The 20,394-nt window shown below is 34.8% G+C and overlaps 2 protein-coding genes across 7 annotated transcripts in view; one reads left to right on the forward strand and one right to left on the reverse strand.

Annotated features, from left to right (window-relative positions):
• The window catches only part of LOC138322656 (calcium uniporter protein, mitochondrial-like), a 122,928-nt gene extending 118,142 nt beyond the window's left edge, over nucleotides 1-4,786 (reverse strand). For all 4 annotated transcript variants that reach the window (XR_011208454.1, XR_011208455.1, XR_011208453.1 and 1 more), the window contains exon 1: nucleotides 4,644-4,786. Coding sequence is in view for 1 of the 4 variants with exons in the window: in XM_069266658.1 (XP_069122759.1) it covers nucleotides 4,644-4,736 (93 nt within the window). In the remaining 3 variants the exon portion in view is untranslated. The remainder of the gene's footprint in view (nucleotides 1-4,643) is intronic.
• A 4,653-nt stretch (nucleotides 4,787-9,439) lies between these two features.
• LOC138322657 (phosphatidate cytidylyltransferase, photoreceptor-specific-like) overlaps nucleotides 9,440-20,394 on the forward strand; it is a 42,971-nt gene continuing 32,016 nt past the window's right edge. For 2 of the 3 annotated variants that reach the window (XM_069266660.1, XM_069266659.1), the window contains exons 1-5: nucleotides 9,440-9,576; nucleotides 14,323-14,465; nucleotides 14,945-15,041; nucleotides 18,314-18,490; nucleotides 18,813-18,932. In XM_069266660.1, coding sequence (XP_069122761.1) covers nucleotides 9,523-9,576; nucleotides 14,323-14,465; nucleotides 14,945-15,041; nucleotides 18,314-18,490; nucleotides 18,813-18,932 — 591 coding nt within the window. In that variant the 5' untranslated portion in view covers nucleotides 9,440-9,522. Of the gene's footprint in view, nucleotides 9,577-14,322; nucleotides 14,466-14,944; nucleotides 15,042-15,504; nucleotides 15,733-18,313; nucleotides 18,491-18,812; nucleotides 18,933-20,394 lie in introns of those variants that run through there. The other variant, XM_069266661.1, reaches the window with a different exon arrangement.

Raw genomic sequence — 20,394 nt, forward strand, 5'->3', positions numbered from 1 at the left:
ACAGTTGGTCATGTTTAGTTATCACCTAAAAACAGTCAGGTGTGGTTGGGTATTACTCTAACAGTTGGTCATGTTTAGTTATCACCTAAAAACAGCCAGGTGTGGTTGGGTATTACTCTAACAGTTGGTCATGTTTAGTTATCACCTAAAAACAGCCAGGTGTGGTGGGTATTACTCTAACAGTTGGTCATGTTTAGTTATCACCTAAAAACAGCCAGGTGTGGTAGGGTATTACTCTAACAGTTGGTCATGTTTAGTTATCACCTAAAAACAGCCAGCAGTGGTGTAGGGTGGTATTACTCTAACAGTTGGTCATGTTTAGTTATCACCTAAAAACAGCCAGGTGTGGTTGGGTATTACTCTAACAGTTGGTCATGTTTAGTTATCACCTAAAAACAGCCAGGTGTGGTTGGGTATTACTCTAACAGTTGGTCATGTTTAGTTATCACCTAAAAACAGCCAGGTGTGGTTGGGTATTACTCTAACAGTTGGTCATGTTTAGTTATCACCTAAAAACAGCCAGGTGTGGTAGGGTATTACTCTAACAGTTGGTCATGTTTAGTTATCACCTAAAAACAGCCATGTGTGGTTGGGTATTACTCTAACAGTTGGTCATGTTTAGTTATCACCTAAAAACAGCCAGGTGTGGTTGGGTATTCTCTAACAGTTTGTCATGTTTAGTTATCACCTAAAAACAGCCAGGTGTGGTTGGGTATTACTCTAACAGTTGGTCATGTTTAGTTATCACCTAAAAACAGCCAGGTGTGGTTGGGTATTACTCTAACAGTTGGTCATGTTTAGTTATCACCTAAAAACAGCCAGGTGTGGTTGGGTATTACTCTAACAGTTGGTCATGTTTAGTTATCACCTAAAAACAGCCAGGTGTGGTTGGGTATTACTCTAACAGTTGGTCATGTTTAGTTATCACCTAAAAACAGCCAGGTGTGGTTGGGTATTACTCTAACAGTTGGTCATGTTTAGTTATCACCTAAAAACAGCCAGGTGTGGTAGGGTATTACTCTAACAGTTGGTCATGTTTAGTTATCACCTAAAAACAGCCAGGTGTGGTTGGGTATTACTCTAACAGTTGGTCATGTTTAGTTATCACCCTAAAAACAGCCAGGTGTGGTAAGGTATTACTCTAACAAGTTTGTCATGTTTAGTTATCACCTAAAAACAGCCAGGTGTGGTTGGGTATTACTCTAACAGTTGGTCATGTTTAGTTATCACCTAAAAACAGCCAGGTGTGGTAGGGTATTACTCTAACAGTTGGTCATGTTTAGTTATCACCTAAAAACAGCCAGGTGTGGTTGGGTATTACTCTAACAGTTTGTCATGTTTAGTTATCACCTAAAAACAGCCAGGTGTGGTAAGGTATTACTCTAACAGTTGGTCATGTTTAGTTATCACCTAAAAACAGCCAGGTGTGGTAGGGTATTACTCTAACAGTTGGTCATGTTTAGTTATCACCTAAAAACAGCCAGGTGTGGTGGGTATTTAAAGTTGGGTATTACTCTAACAGTTTGTCATGTTTAGTTATCACCTAAAAACAGCCAGGTGTGGTAGGGTATTACTCTAACAGTTGGTCATGTTTAGTTATCACCTAAAAACAGCCAGGTGTGGTAGGGTATTACTCTAACAGTTGGTCATGTTTAGTTATCACCTAAAAACAGCCAGGTGTGGTTGGGTATTACTCTAACAGTTTGTCATGTTTAGTTATCACCTAAAAACAGCCAGGTGTGGTTGGGTATTACTCTAAGAGTTTGTCATGTTTAGTTATCACCTAAAAACAGTCAGGTGTGTTTGCGTATTACTCTAACAGTTGGTCATGTTTAGTTATCACCTAAAAACAGTCAGGTGTGTTTGGGTATTACTCTAACAGTTGGTCATGTTTAGTTATCACCTAAAAACAGCCAGGTGTGGTAGGGTATTACACTAACAAGTTTGTCATATTTAGTTATCACCTAAAAACGGCCAGGTATGGTTAGATATTACTCTTACAGTTGGTCATGTTTAGTTATCACCTAAAAACAGCCAGGTGTGGTAAGGTATTACTCTAACAGTAAGTCATGTTTAATTTTCACCTAAAAACAGGCAGGTGTGGTAAGGTATTACTCTAACAGTTGGTCATGTTTAGTTATCACCTAAAAACAGCCAGGTGTGGAAAGGTATTACTCTAACAGTTGGTCATGTTTAGTTATCACCTAAAAACAGCCAGGTGTGGTTGGGTATTAGTCTAACAGTTTGTCATGTTTAGTTATCACCTAAAAACAGCCAGGTGTGGTAGGGTATTACTCTAACAGTTGGTCATGTTTAGTTATCACCTAAAAACAGCCAGGTGTGGTTGGGTATTACTCTAAGAGTTTGTCATGTTTAGTTATCACCTAAAAACAGCCAGTTGTTAGCATTAACCCCTGTCCTTAATAACTGACCCCTCTAGCATTAACCCTCTCCTCAATAACTGACCCCTCTAGCATTAACCCCCTCCTCAATAACTGACCCTGCTAGCATTAACCTCCTCCTAAATAACTGACCCCTCTAGCATTAACCCTCTCCTAAATAACTTACCCCTCTAGCATTAACCCTCTCCCTCAAATATATATTGCTCACTCCTTAAACAGTGACTAGACCTTTTCTTTCAACATTAAACATTGCCCTTGCTATTTTTAAACTGACACCTTCCTAAACTGACATCCTCTTTGCATACTGATCATATTGTAACTCTCCTACATGGATGGCCTCATGAACTGACCCCTCCAAGATCTCCAACCAGACCCTCATTCCCACAACAGCTCAATATTAGGCACCTCATTAGTGTTATAGTCACTAGGAGTGGCTGCTATGTTATATTCCTCTACAGAGAAATGATAAACCTTATCTTCTTTGCTCCTATCAGTTTCTCTGGTCCTACAAAAATAACCAAAGTAATCATGAGCTACCGATCTGGCACTGGTGAGAGACAGGTGGGTGTACTTAACCTTGACCATTTACCTTTAACTATTAGACATTACAGCCACAACATGAAAACATCAGCAAGTTTTTATACATTTTGTCCCAGACAGTATAAATTTGACAATTACAGGAAACTCTATCTGTGGTATTGATGAACAGATGTTACAGTGACAGCATGAAGACATTCATGACTAAGTCTCATGTATCATACTAAGAGTGTATATGTATGTCAACACACATGTATCAGATGTAAATGTGTACTCAGGATAATTATGTAGAGCGAGGAAGATGGAGTCATACCAGCGGTAGCCCATCTAATAACCATAACAAACATGTGTTCTATATATTAACACAGGGTTAGCCAGTGTATAACCACTAGAGTCTCATGTGTAGGGTCCTTGTGTTGACAGAGATAGCACATGTGTATTAGGTCACTCTACCAACATCCTTTTCTGTATGTGTAAAAACAGTACCTATAATTCTATTAAAAAAACCATCACTGTAATTTCAATAGATGTAAGCTGTTAATTTGAAATATGAAATGACATATTTATGTCTTTCACTTTCTCTGTTTTTATTAACTTTTAATAATTTACCTTCATTTCCACAAACAATTGTCAAACTGCATATCCATATAAACGATTATAATACAGAGTGTATTTGGCGACACAAGAAAGGTATACATATGCATGTACCTGTTAATTTTAGATGCATATGGTGAATTTCTTAATGATTCTTAATTAGGCCATCTGTAAAAGCCAAACTTTAAAAGCCAGCCATCTTGAATTTTTACTAAATGTCAATAAACTGTGTTCAAAACCACAGAAACTTTATAAAATAAATAAGCATCCCTTTCATCACTAGTCCAGAAATTTTTGGGGAAAAAACAAGGGGCAATAACTCTAAAATAATCAGAAACTTAATCATTTATATATATCAAGTCTTATGTTTGAAGAAAGTGTTCTTTAAACAATAGGCCTTCAATGTCAAAGTAGAAATAAAAGTTATGGAGTACTGGGACCCTACCAGTAGTCATGAAGGAACAGTAGTCATCATTAGGGAAAAAATGATTGTTTGTATCTCATGAAACACACAAAAAATGCACACAATGTCACAGCTACTGTTGCATCACGACTACTAGTTGGGTCTCAGTAAAATATTTAAAATTAATTATAGGCCTATTAAAATACTACTTAAAAGTTGTGTCCCAAAAATCAGTGTTCACTCAGTTGACAGGCGCTATATATAAAAATACTTCATCCATGCTTAATGTTATATAAATACATATGTGTACTCAGAAAATTTGCATCTAAAATAAGACTGTCCCGTAAGTAAGCCTACCTTTCATGAAGGCACATTTTGTGTGTACACAAATAGGCCTAGCCTCATACCGGTTTGTAGTTTTGTACACTGTACAATTAACTCCAAAGAGATAACATATAATGTGCACAAACGCAGACACTAATCGAATGCTGAACACCACTACCTTACCGATTCCTGTCTGAACTTTTGGTATCTTTTCACTTACAATTACACACTGAGAAAGTCCAGAAACTAGAGAATACAAACTCCTGTGTCAGAAAGTGGACAGGTCTTGTACTCGAGATAACTATCGCATGTAGCTGCTTATCCGGGTATGCAGAAATACTACAACTGTCGGAATCATAATCTAACGTAGATATTACACGCACCTGATGTCTTGTTGGCACTTGACTAATTCTTGAAGACGGTAGACATTGGAAAAGTCCTCGCCTAACAACCATTGACAAACGAGGAGCCGCCATTTTCCAGCTCTCAGCTGCAGGCGGTGTGACTAAAACGCAAATCGGAGTCGGACGGATCAAAATCGAACAAGTGCTCGCTTTGCCTTTTGGAATGCAGCGAGTAAAATAGAGTACTATCGATCAAGTATTGGCTTGTACTTATAGCTTTTTAAACGTTATTTTATTCCATTTAAAACCGATTAGATTAGTTTTCCGATATTTCATCAAAACCATCTAAGATATTTTTTTTTATAATAGCAGTCTAAGATACATGTATTACTAGTATATACCATGCATTCGTGAAGAAATGTGATTTTGAATGGCGTGGCGTACCAAATGCTTACTTTAAAAGTTCTTTATTCTTTATAATCACTTTATCAATTAAACGTTTATTTACTTCCCAGAAATTCAATTTCCATCACACCTTCCAAGTACGTATACAGCGGCCTACTGGGACATTGTTCATTTTTGCATCTGTCCCAGTCTATTAATCCAAGAATTTAAAAGTGACCTTATATACACATGTACGTCCTTGATTAATCTGATAGTTGAATTTACCAACATTCTTTAGCTCGTCATTCTTAGAACTTTCACTGATTTTCAATTATAGAATTGAAAAAAAAATGCAACGGAATCGTACTTGATGTAGGGAATATTATACAGATGATCCGGACAAAATATATGAACTGGATCAGAGACATAGATAATCTAATTTTATTAATGATACTATTTAAATCTCTGATTGGATGGAGGCCGAAAATAATAGCAATATATAAAAGCAAGACGTGGAATATATTAATTTTAGTAATGTCCATACCGCATGATCTTGTATTCCGTCAGGGTGTATAACTGTCGTACTTTTGTATATATTTTGTATATAGTTCGTATTCGCTAGGTGTCGACTTAGACGAGTTCCGCGGTCATACGATGAATATACACGTAATACATATGATATGGTATATATATATATATACAGGGTGTCCCAAAAAACATGTCCCGGCTTTGACATGCAATGTAATAATTTTTGCAATACTTTACTTTTTTTGGAAATTCAAAATGAATTGGAAAGCAGGAGTATCCGAATTAACTTAATTGGGTACAAATACATATTACATCATCATAATAATGTCGTAACAGAAATGATGACATCGTCGATGATGTCATAATTCAGTGACTTTCCAGCACAATGAAATTCAAGCTGAAATTATTGAACTCCATAATGCAACCAGAAAATTAGGGACTTTAGTGGATTATGAAAATGTCGCCTAGGTATGCAGTCCATCTCCAGGAAGCAGATTTACAGATGGACAGAATTCAGCATGTCAACGGAAGGAAGGGCGATCACCTCGCGCTCATTCTTGAACTGAAAGTAATTCTGTACAAATCGCAAAATTAGCGAAATGTGACTTTCTCTCGAATTTCAATATTAGTTTTAACAAAAAGATATTTTTCCGGTTTGTTATATTTCGTTGTATAGAGCAGATAATTACCTTTCCTATGGTATATAGATGAAATTCCTCCGTCTATCAAAACATTTTTTATAAAGGTCAAACTCGGGACATGTTTTTTGGACCACCCTGTATACCTGTCATTACCTTCGCCTACTAAGCGATACCGACTAATAAGCATGCAGTGTAATGGATTATCTTGCCTTAACATGTGAAGATAACCTATCATATGATTTCAAATAATCATTGAGTATCATTTTATATGTATTGTTTTTAGATGAGGACTACCGTATATTTTATGTACTTTCAATATTGGCGTCAAATGTAGAGTCATCATTTGGACATAAATATTACAATAAGAAACTCTGCTCTGTCCATTATGTTATGCATTATGATTTTGAAGGAAGAAGTATTTAATGCTGAAACTTGACTTTTCCCCAACTAACGTATGGAATTTGGACGCTACCATATATCATGCAATGGCCTTGCAAGAAAGCACGAGTTACCCCCCTTATTATAATATCGCACCAATGAGATATATAGAAAAAAATCTTTTAATATTCATCTTTAAATTGCAGTTTCCCAGCAATAGCGTCACATAATAAGTAAATCTACAGCTGTAAAAAAATACAAAAAAACCCAACATAATCTTGAATTTGACCATTATGTAGACAGTTCCATATATCAGCAATTCCAATCTTAAATCTAATTACATATATAATTGTATGATAGTGAATCACTTTTGTGTACCTTGACGCTTCACAGAGTATATCACATTCATTGCAATCTAGACCATTCCGTTTCATGCTACATTTTAGAAACCGGAATGAGAAAAGGCCAGAGTACCTTAATATAAAAATCATCGACCTACGTTAATACATCCGTTTCATGTAGCCTTCAAACTCACAACCCAAGTTGATCGATACTACCAAGTCGAATGACGGATTTTGATTTAATCTTCATATTTACACTTCACACCAAGAACAGTTAATAAAAAGATTGGTGATTGATTATTTATCTATATCTATCTATATATCTATATATGATACGTTGTAGAACCCGTTTCCGGTTTTAACACAACGGTAGAGAGAGGGCAACGGTAGAGAGAGGACAACGGTAGAGAGATTTATAATTTATAATTGATTGATCATTTATAATTGATTGATCATTTATAATTGATTGATTATTTATAATACCCTGTTAATGAATTGTATTTAGGACGTGAATCTATCAACTTCCACTTCTCCAAAGGAGTTCAGAAAGCTATATCTTTCTAATGTGTTTCTTAGTCCGGACGACGTTTAACCTGTTTTACTTTTTTAAACAAGTTAATGATTAAAAATAGAGAAAAGCCGTTTGTATTTGTAATGAGTTTGATAACAAGTTTAGTCATTCTTAATTGCTATACATTCATACGAGGCCTGAGTATATTTCTAAAAGTTACTTTTGAAATTTTAATTTTAAACCATCTTTACTTCCTTCCATCTGCATGGTTGGGATATTGGGCTTCAGTTTGCTACGTAGATTTCAAACATTTTTTAGATTATATTCTTCAATCATTCAGTGCACAGGGACCTGGCACGATTTTATTTAACTAACAGTATACACATATATATATATTATAGTATACCGTTAGTTCAAAAAATCGTGCTAGGTCCCTGTGATTCAGTGTATTAAGGGTTTATATTATTTAAACCATTTCTTAAATAATTTGCAGATCAAATTTTCGTATTTATACAACGGACTTGTATCTAATTTAGCTCAATCATAAGACAAGCGTAATCGATTTTTTAAATAAACTTCACTTTAAATTTGTATGTGCGTCCCTGATTGACTCGTCCTCACACGACCTAGCTGTTGCCATGGAGTTAACCCCAAAGTAAACTAGAAAATGTTTGTTCACGTAGAAGGATATCTTTGTTGTAACACGGTTACTTAGAATATTTACGGCATGACTCTCTAGACATCCGTGATAAACCATTTATGTGTACGCGAGTACTCCTGCATATAGCGGATATGAAAGCAAAGAGTTTCCGTACTTTAATAAACATAAAAACTGAAAAAGGTGTGCATACATTTTATGCATTTATAAAAAATGAATATAATACTAAATGATATACTTATATACTATGCATCCTTCACAGAAGTTCTCAACCAAGAAATAAAAAATAATAATGAATACAAAACTTTTTACGTTCTTTAACGCAGCCTTGAAAGGGGCACCATCTTTACGATTATTTACAATCTGGCAACAAATTTATATTGTTGATCTTGTGAGTATAGAGTGATATACAAACCGATCAATATCACCGATAACCTTATCGACAACGCTGATATCATGTTGATTCACGAACAAATTTTTACTGTATCTCTTACTGCAAATAAATATTGAAAAGACAAAATACATATATAGTCTACATGGATGTAAGATTTTTGCAATTAAGCCGCTTGGTGGTCATTTGTTTCCTTAACATGTAATAGCTCTATGTTAATTGCCATAAGTATTATAATTTTCTTTATTTCCTTCAAAAATGTGAAGATTTCATAAACAGAATAAATTACACAAACAATTAAATCAAACATGCATGCTAAATTCGTGTAAATAGTGGATGAATGTATTATATTTGAGATTTACATTTATATATATATTTACGAAAATAGTGAAATAAGCTATACACTTCAATGGGATTATTTTATGTCATCAGCTATTGATAATCTACGTTTGACATTTTTTCAACAGCAAATAATGTTAAAATTATGAGTTTGTCCTTATCTATATCATTTAATTATTTGCAAAATTAGTAATTAATATATTTTCTATAGTAATGTATACAATATGATTTTGTTAGAAATATGTTATACTTGCAGCTTTTCCACTAAATCGCTTAGTCACGAGTGATATATTTGTTTTGTGACAGCTTTTTATTTTATTCTTTATTTGATCATGTAGAGCCCTATCCTGCTGCTCATACCCTCCTCAGTCTAATATGTATTTTATTTTTTAATCCAATAACATGTGTGTACAGTAACTATTTTCAATATTTCAAGGATTTTTCTCCATCAAGTTGAACAATTGTTAATTTCTTTATATTCTTACGATTGATATACTGTTTTCACTTCAATGTTCATATCTGCCATTAAGTATATTTTCTTTATGCTATAATCAAGCAACTATAGAGTGACTAGCGCAATGGGTTTTTTTTCGATCACCCGAATAAAAAATATCCGGAACGGTAAGCGATTCTATTGTTAGTTTGTTCCAGGTCGTATCACGTTTAGATCTCGAACAGAACGAGAGTGTTAGCAGAGGATATAATCATATCGACCAACTAGTATCAAACTCCGAGCACATACCATAAATGTCTGACGTACGACAACGAGTGCATCGGGAGCAGGGGAATGTTGCTGCTGAGGTGAGCTCAATATCCGTAAATTAGTTATGCTTGTGATCGTAAAAGTTTGGCCGCTGTATGTGCAATGCATCGTGTTGCTGTCGACTGCTCCCGACCAAAACATGGCGATTCACATCGCAATGTTTGTTTTGATTCCACGTAAAGGATCGTACAAATGATTCTAAATTTCGGTTGTAAGTTTTCGTGATTTCTTTGTTAGGCTGTGTATAATCTGCATATGATATTCGTCAATGTCAATAATGATTACGTTAAATGGAACACGTATCCGGGGTGGCTCACATCTATAAATAGGACAGCACCTTACACAGAAGGGTCGACTACAAACATTGATAGCTGAGTGTGACCCTTCACCATGGCATATAATTAACATACTTATTAGAACGTGTTGCTCTGACTTTTTATTCAACTGGTGCTACTGAGAGATTATTTTAAAGTTTATATATTAAGCCTGTAAAGATTTTTTTTGCATCTGCATTTTTATATTTATGGTTTTCAAAACATTTTAGAATAAGTTTTGACAAACAACTGAAATTAAAAACTTTAAAGATAAAAGGAGGTAATTAACATAAATTGTTTTAAAGATTGAATATGAAGATATTATGATAGTATAATAAAAAAAAAACAACTACATGCAATGTATAAACTTAATTGTACTGTTTTCATCATTTCCCTAATTGAATACATTTCAAAAATGGTCAGACAATTGGCTACTAAAATTTCATCCCAATAAATGCAATGTGCTCCATATATTAAAGGAACAGTTCGAGTCGATATGAGTTACCATCTTATGGCTTGATCAGAATGGTGAAGAAATTGTACTTGAAAACATCACCAGTGAAAAAGACTTGCATGGGCCGTATGTAATGGTCAGTGATAAACTAGACTTTCGAATACAGATGCAAAATTCTATAAATAAAGGAAATTCTGTACTTAGTATTATAAGATCATGCATTTACATGAATCAAAGTTTAAGCAACTGTTCAAGGCATAAGTTCGACCACATCTGGAATATGCGTCTAGTGCATCGAACCCGTATAATCTAAAGATATTTAAGATTTAGAAAATGTAAAATGAAGAGTCAATGCAACTGATACATGGATTTAGAGACCTTTCATATAGAGCATGAATGCAGAAGCCAAAACTACCAACATTAAAATACTGTTGAGGGGACCTAATTACAGTTTTCAAGATACAACCTTTTTGATGAGAGCTTCGCTTCAAACTTGAACTTTTGAAAGCAATGAGAATATAACAACCATTGTAATACAGAATTAAGAAAAAACTCTTTCATGTTTAGAGTGCTAGACATGTGGAACAATATTCCTGAGCATATCCATGTTATCAATTCTAAAGACAATAAGGGCATGTGCATTTGAGCATTGAGTTGATGTACACTTAAATAATATGATTTATGATCATTAATATATATATATATATATACCATATGACTCTATTATTTAATTACAAATGCCTTTGCCATATGGATAAATGTATACACGTTAACATTATTATTTGAAAATATTCTCATGGTATAGGACTTGGAGACTTTTAGCCTACGTCCATCATTTTTCCATTAAATCATTATTGTAACCAGATAAACGCCTCAGGCTGCTGACAATACAACCTGTCATTTACATTGTAATCTTGGTCATGATCTTTATTTCGTTAGATCAACAAAGTGTGAAGAGGAAGTAAATATACTCAATTACTGCTACCAGTGATTTCAGAGTTTTGATGTAATCAATGGCTAAACAAAAAAAGTGGTCTTTATACAAAACGTCAAATTATGATGATATTGGCCATTTTAGAGCCAAAGAAATTTATCTTCTTGTGTAAGTGCGGGTCTTTAATGCAGAAGTGATATTGCTAAGACAGGTTTTACTGTATGTGTAAAATGTTTGCTTATAGGCATGTAATTATTCTAGACTAGAATGAAAATTTTAAAAGTGTTTTAATCTGAAAACCTGGGATATTCCACGCTTGTATAACTTTTTGTGTTGCCTACCAAACTTGCCAGTGTGCATGTGGATATTTAAAAGTGGTAGAGATGATATGGTCCTGTTGATGTAAATCCTCAAAGGATCAGCATGATCACTTGATACACCCATACTAAAGGTCAATGTTTGATGTCCCATTAGACTGGAGTTTTGTAACATTCAGACAATGTATATGTTGTATGGACTCAAATATCTAAAACAAGTTTGAATTGCTATACACCATATTTTGATATAAACATTGGTATTATTCAATCAGCAAGTATCAACATGAATGCATCATATGTACGTATTGGACCATTTAGACAACATTACATGTTCAGTGTTACATGGAAAAAGTCCTATAGGTGATCCAGCTTCAAGTCTGTCAGTATACGTAGTGTTAATGTCAAGTGTTGGTGGGTATCTGTTCTATATATAGTTTATAGTAATTTAACTGTATATATATTGCCCTATTTCACATGTACCGTTTGCCTAGTTCAAGTAAAAAGAAATAATAGCTACGAAAATTTAGCTCTTATGAACTTTGGTTACCTGTTACCTGTTACCTCTTCTTAGACACCGTAGTTAGCTGGTTCCAGCTAGTTGTGGCGCGTTTTGTTCATTTACTAAATAGTTGTCCGGTTGTGCCATATAAAAACTGGGGTAAAACTTGCATGGTACTGAATTCCAGTGAGTGTTCAGTCGGTTTTTAAACGAGTTCAGAGTAGGGGCTTCTACTACGAAGTTGGGAAGGGAGTTCCATGAATCTACCACTCGCCGACTAAATATACTTTGTGTGACTTTAGTCCTGCTCTGTTTCTTAAAGAGTTTTAAACTATTACCTCTAGTATTAGCTGAAGACATTGTAAATAGCTTATCTTTATCTAGTTTATCTATACCATTCAGAATTTTATAGACTTCGATCACATCGTTCCTTTTACGTCTATATCCTAAGGTGGGAAGTCCCAACTTTTTAAGTCTTGAATGGTATGGTAATTTTTCAATAGAGTGAACTCTTTTAGTAGCTCTACGTTGGACGTTTTCGAGAGCGATCTGATCTCTTTTTAGCAGTGGAGACCATACCTGGGTTGCATATTCTAAGTTAGGTCTAATTAGGCTTTTGTACAGGGTTAAGAACATGGTTATATCTATATAGACAAATGTCCTGAATATTAGACCCAGTATGCGATTTCCTTTATTAACTGCTTGACTAACATGCTGACTAAATTTAAGTTTGTTGTCGAAAAGTACACCTAAATCTTTCTCACACTGTACCTTCTCTATTTGTTCACTTTGTGGGAAGGAATAATGCGTGGTATAATACTGTACATACATGTTCTTGATAATTTACTTAAGCTATAACCAAATTTCTCCCTTGCATTTCCTTAACTCTCCCCCCCCTCCATTTGTCAGTGAAACATGCCTTTCAAGCAAAAGATATTGAATCAAAGAACATCAAAGAGAAAATGGACTTGTTTTAGATTTTTAACAAAGAAACTTAAACTAAAACTTGTGTTCTATAAACATTCAAAAGTCACTAAAATGTGTCATCTTGATATCTTTTATGTAATGCAACTTAACATTGTGCAAGAAATTAACCAGTGAATGAATTATGATTGATCTTGTCATTTATTAGAAATCACATTTGAATTTGGAAAAAAATATGAAGTTATACTTGTTATTTATATTGCATTTGGTAACCCATTCGCAATAACTGTAAACTTAATCAAGAGTTAAGGAACCTGAATGAAGCTCATTTCAGTGGTGATTTGTGTAAAGTTATAATTACCCACTGCTGTGTATATACTTGGAATATAATGCTATATAATAAAGCTAATTAGATCCTCGACTCACTGGTCACACATTCCTATAAGCTCTCATTGCATGATCCAATTATATCTGTTACGGATAGCTCGCCCAGAATCTGACAGGTCAATATTTCTACTATAGTTGTGTGTGCATGTACATTGCTTGCTCAATAGCTCTATCTGAGCCAGGTAATTAAGTGTACTGTATGCATGTTAATTTGTACAGTGTGTCATCATGATCAGTATATATGGGAGTATCTGCCCACGGTACAATTTCTGTACTGTCCATCTATTGTACAAATTTGTAACAATTTTCTATAGCTGTTACACAAATGTTTCATTCTAAGTCTTTATATCTTTATATCGTATGGCAGTGTATGATATCAGAAAAGTTCATAGAATCTGCAAATTCACATTTTTGTTTTTGTTTTTTTTGTTATTGATGATCATAAAACTGTTATAACACTTATTAGTGAAGGAGTAGTAACATGCATACTGTATATACTAATGCTCTTTGACTTAGTAGGAAGAGTCAGATAGGGTCATTGTACATAATTCTAACCATGCTGAGACCATGCATTCTGAAGGAAGGGTCATGGTTGTCGAGTGGTTGAGATGTCCTGACATATCACCAAAATCTCTCTACATCTGAGTCACATGTTTGAATCCTATATGTGGACAGTTGCTATCTACAGGTGATTTTTCTATGGGGATTCCTCCATCTCCTAAACCAGTAAGCCGACCATGTCCTTAAATGACCCTAGCTGTTACAGCACATTAAATCAAACCAAATAAATCATAGGAATGGGTATTCTCACTTTCATCACTAAAATTTCTAACTCAAATATACTGTATATTCATAATGTATTGGGTGGAATGCAAGGTAGTAATTTTACCAACACACTAAGACCCCTTGCAGTGAAGATGATATTACATGTATGATATATATATTTGTATTTTAGCCCCCAGCTAAAACCCCCAGCAGTGAAGATGAGGATGAAGATGCCCTAAATGTTGGAGAGGTGGCTGACGCCTCTTCCCTCCCACAGGCCAGTGACAAGACAACAGGTGCCCTCGACTCCGCCCTCAAAGACCTTTCACCAAGGTAAGGATTACCGCAGTTACAATTCTGAATTCTCACCAATTTTCTGAAGATTCGATTTTGACAATATTTATCCTGGTTCCATTAATTAAGGAAAATCAATTCATTATGGACAGCCCGTGTTAATATTACCATGTTGGATTCTTACAAAGCTTGATTGATACTGCTATTTCTTAGACAATTTTGGAGAAGCTCTTAATTCTCAAACTTTTATTTTCTTATCCTTCTCTATGACCAGAACAATTGAGATAATGACCTTGTATTGGAATATTTTTTTTTTTCAATTTCATATTACGGTATATATATTTCAAATTCATTATTTGCCATCTAAATTAGCAGTTAAACTTAGCACATATTTTCTTTACCTTATCACCCTTGGAGGTTTATTGGGTTGAATATGCCCAGTGAAATAGGATGTAGAAATTTTCTGGGGTATTTGATGACTTAATTGCCTTATATACAAAGCTGTTGTTGTGTTACAGATGGAGGAACTGGGTGGTGCGAGGCATCTTCTCCTGGGTGATGATATTTGGTTTTGGGTTCATGATCTACCTTGGTCCTCTAGCTCTGGTCGTTGTGGTAAGTCGTTCAGTTTATATTTCACACTGATTCTAATTGATATGATTATCAATGGAAGTGTATTCACATTATACTTCAAAATTCACATTTGTACTCAAACCTAAAAATACACATTAATAAGTCATACATCAAAGCTACATTGAATCACTGCATGTCCTAGACTGGTCTGCAATATCTACTGTAGGAGTATAAAAGTTTTGTTGATTTTATTACTTTGAGGTCAAAAACCTAGAATCTCTGAAGTAGGTAGGTTTGGCAACTATTCAAGATAAGAATCAAGTTCCTGGTATATGTATATGTGTCCCAGGGGTGTTGTACATGGTTACATGACTTGTACGTGTGCCTGCCCCCGGGGTTACATACGGGGTAGGGGTGATGGGTATTGGGTAGGGTGGAATGATTGAGTAGGTGGCTGATCAATGTACCCTCAGGTGCATCAAACTGATCACTACCTGGATACTTTACACCTGTTCAACAGTGATAGTGTACTACCGGTGAAAACAGTAGATTTACCTGACCATCAGATAGTATGGATATATACTTTGTTCCTGTAGCTATGTAACTAGTGCTGTGTTAACTAGATATAATACTCTAAAGGATGGATGAACCGTTTGTACTTCCCAGTAAACTTTGTGTTACCTGTGCCGTAGACATTAGTGTGGCGTATTGTATGTTTTTACTGCATGCTCAGGTGAGAAAATCATTATCTTTTCCTGTATCAAATAAGTAATATTGGATTATAAAGCAGATTGCACTGGCACCTATGTTGGTTCTTTCTGAATTTTGATATTGTTCCAGTCTAACTGTAGTCCTTTTATAAACATTATTTGATGGCTTGTTAGTTCATCGTTCGTTAGTGCTGACTTTTGGTCTTGACAGTACACCTTTTGCCCATTATTTTGTCAGAATATCGTTTGTCCATCCTGTGTTAGAATGGTAAGATGCAATATTAGTGTGGTCTAAATTAAATTTGGTGACAATCCTAGGCATTGAACCAACAGGGTTCATTTCACAGCAAAACAAATTATTTTATGTGTATTTTTGTATTAATTAGACACATATACATGATTAGACATTAGTTGTTGTTCAGATGATGAGTATTGTTTATGCTCTGTCGGTGGTGGAACACCTTTAATATAAGTAGGACTGAGAGACTGTGATGCTGAATAAATAAAACAGACAGTAATATTCTAGGGGCAAGCTATGTATACATCATCCTTACATCAAACTGAGATAGTTATAGGTCACTTACCTGTTGTATTAAATCAGAGGTGAGGACTAGGAGCAAAAAGCACATGTATGGTGTCATTTAACAGAAGGGTGCTCAGATAGAGAGCCACCAGCTACTACATTGTATGAGATACTGCTACTGATGACAGCTAGCTATAGGGCATTATAATATTTTCCTGTATGTTATTTCTCTGTTGGTCGACTAGTTTGAATGCACTTGGTGTAGAACCATATAATCGTAGAAAAGACAAGACAAACTGGCCTTATGTCTTTGGTAAGGAAAACACAGCTTATTGTACTTCACATGATGTTGTCAAGCTGTATGTAAAATAAGGATTTATATCAGTTGCTTCCATATACCTATCTTATACAAATGTTCAAACAACCATCATCATCAACTCCATTGTTTTATAATTAACTGGCCATGTGCTTATAGCCCGGAAAATATGATAGGTTTTAAGTTAACTACCAAGAGGCGAGGGGCTATATATATATAGTTGTAGTGTATACAAATGGACACATTATTCACATATCAAGTCAGACAGCCAGTATTATTATTTTGGATAGCTGTATGACATTGTTTATTGACAAGGGCACATATCATTTTCCGATAACCTGTAATGTCAGTATAACATGACGGCCGTACTAATCAGCCGCGACTATATGTCTATCGTCAGGTCATCACTACCGGTAGGTCAGCACCATTCAATACAGTTATTGATATAGTAAGCGTATCTTTGTTTTACCTGTGTATACTACAACTAGTAGCCGATAGATTTCACACTCTGTACTGTGTACTTGTTACACTCATGATCATGATAAGCTAAGCCAGTTATTCGATTTATTGTACACAATAACAAATACAACGTTCAAGTGTTTTATTGATCAGCTGGTGTGATGTTCTAATCACCCGTTACATAAATATCAAAAGTCCAATGAGTGTCCTTGCATTTATGAAAAATCTTGCTTCTAAAATATTCTAATTTCAATTTCAGTTTCAAAATTTTTTATTAACATATTATTTACAGTCAAGGGGATTAGACAGCAGGCAAGGCCTATCTAAGTCTTCCCCTTAATAATCTGATAATACTTGTACTACAGTTTCTCGAAGGAAAAAAAACTAAATGTGAAAGGATAACATTCTCATATTCCAGATAGTTGTACTATCCAGAAATCAACATGGTGAAATGACCTTGACCTATTTTACAGCTTTTTCTTGTTTTGTTATTTTTGAATCGTTCAAGATATTGCTATTAAACTAAAAAATAAACTTACATGGTCCCTACATCAAATACTGGGTTAATATCAAATGTCTATAAATTGTATAGTGTAAAAGTCATTTGACCAAAAATAATTTTGATGTAGAAAGTTGTGTTTCAGATTTTTGCGATCCAGATCAAGTGTTTCCATGAGATAATCACCATTGGCTGTGTGGTGTATAAGTCGTTTGACCTGGAGAGGTTTGGATTTTGAACGTTCTTGTGTTTCAGATTTTTGCGATCCAGATCAAGTGTTTTCCATGAGATTATCACTATTGGCTATGTGGTATATAAGTCGTTTGACCTGGAGAGGTTTTGATTTTGAGTGTTTTTGTGTTTCAGATTTTTGCGATCCAGATCAAGTGTTTCCATGAGATTATCACCATTGGCTATGTGGTGAATAAGTCGTTTGACCTTGAGAGGTTTTGATTTTGAGTGTTTTTGTGTTTCAGATTTTTGCGATCCAGATCAAGTGTTTCCATGAGATTATCACCATTGGCTGTGTGGTGTATAAGTCGTTTGACCTGGAGAGGTTTTGATTTTGAACGTTCTTGTGTTTCAGATTTTTGCGATCCAGATCAAGTGTTTTCCATGAGATTATCACCATTGGCTATGTGGTATATAAGTCGTTTGACCTGGAGAGGTTTTGATTTTGAGTGTTTTTGTGTTTCAGATTTTTGCGATCCAGATCAAGTGTTTCCATGAGATTATCACCATTGGCTATGTGGTGAATAAGTCGTTTGACCTTGAGAGGTTTTGATTTTGAACGTTTTTGTGTTTCAGATTTTTGCGATCCAGATCAAGTGTTTCCATGAGATTATCACCATTGGCTATGTGGTGTATAAGTCGTTTGACCTGCCCTGGTTTCGTACCCTTAGCTGGTACTTCCTTCTGGTGTCTAATTACTTTTTCTACGGAGAAAGTCTCATCGATTACTTCGGGGTCCTCCTTCATAGAACGGTAGGTATAACTGTAGGTTAAGTATACCTGTAAGTGGATTACTTCATCAAATTAGTCTCTTTGTTGTGATCAGAAAAATATATACAAATATCATGGTCATATAGTAAGGTACCTAGATAATATTGATCTTGTTTTAGTAATATTGTAATAATCACTGATTATTCTGGTGACATCAGATTTAGACATTTTGGTTCCGTCTGCATATTTCAGAGTTATCTGCCCTTGGGGGTAGATATGAATTATGGGAAATATTTGAGAAATAAATAAAAATGAATACATCTGTTTTAATGATTTATTTAAAACGTGATATTTTCTGTTTCAGGAGTTTATGCGTCCATTTGTGACCTTCCATCGGTTTATATCCTTCTCCTTGTACATAGGCGGCTTTGTGGCTTTTGTGTGCAGCCTGGTCAAAAAACATTATCTCAAACAATTTACACTGGTAGGTGACCAAATATAAAATTGTCTGATGTATAGAAAAATTAATTCTGTAAAAAAATCTAACTCAATTAATTAAAACATAATTTATTTGAAACATATCATTGAAGAAATAGATTAATACAAACACAATTGACTTTTAACGTGTTTAGCGTTTGTATTATTACTATTGATTTGTAGGACTTGTCCTACAATGACATCTAGTGGTGATCTCTTGAATCATTTCATTCATAAACTTCCATTCATAATTTCCCTATTCATTGAATAATATTCCTTTGGACCAATCAGTAGTCATGGGAAGACTGCCTTCTGATTGGTAGATTACACAGAGTGTGTATTGAATACACAGAGTGTTACCCGTTACATAATACACAGCACCATCTAGGTCAACTGTACCTTATACCAATACTCCCTGACTGTTGCCTGTGTTTATACATAATCTATGCACAGTGGTGATTCCTCTGTCCAACTTACATAATCTCTGTTACAGCCATGCTACCCCAACTGAGAACGATTCGATGCGTGTATATAAACCTCTACTGATGACTTGTATCGATGTATTGAATTAGTGTAGCTAGCTAGTTATTTATAGACTCGAGTACTAGTACTGTCACCAATCCACAGGTAAATCGCGGGCTGGCTTTGTTACAAATACCGTAAAAACTTGTGTAACTTACACACCAGTGTACTTTCTCTTATGGCTGAAAATGCTGAAAAAATTTACTATCGAAATTTTGCGCATTCAAAAATTTTGGGGAAAATGATGTCTGGGGAACCACCAATTCAATGTTACATTCACAATAAATGCTTGACAACTTGCACAAAGAAGTGTTGTATTTAGAAGAAATAACATAATATAATTGCACTGTGTGTGTTTCCTTTTATTGGCCACTGTAACTGAAACAGTGAAATATATCTTGCAGAACATGTCAAAAACATTGGCAGTCCGCCGTACTCCGTACACTTGTCAATGTCTGGAGATAATACACATGAATAGTTATCAGAACTGTTTTAAAATATTATAATCTAGTTACTTAAAATTGCCACAATAAGTTATAGTGGTGTTTCAGATCATTAACAAACTTTAAAGAGCAATCGGATAGCAGGTACCTTGGCTTGCAATAATCACATCGTGAGTAAGCTTATATATATAAACTCGAGTGAACTACCTGTACGGCACCAGATCCAAGATGATGGCTAATTATATATAACAGTACGGTTAAAAATGCCACTAACCTTGTAGCTTGTTAGTTTTGCTGTAATAATATTACAAACCACTTATTGAAAATCCTAAATATAGGACAGTTTTGGACCCATCTTATAAATCCGTGTGTTTTGCCTTTTTGCACACGGCCTGCGGTTTCCTACGTAATGAGCATTGTTAGATCTATAAGGAGTTTCATATGCAATTTTACTAATAATATGAAAATTTGTGAGTACTCGAGTCTATAGATAACATGGCTACA

The sequence above is a fragment of the Argopecten irradians genome, chromosome 5 (genome assembly GCF_041381155.1).
Source record: "Argopecten irradians isolate NY chromosome 5, Ai_NY, whole genome shotgun sequence".
NCBI classification, from domain to species: Eukaryota; Metazoa; Mollusca; class Bivalvia; order Pectinida; family Pectinidae; genus Argopecten; species Argopecten irradians.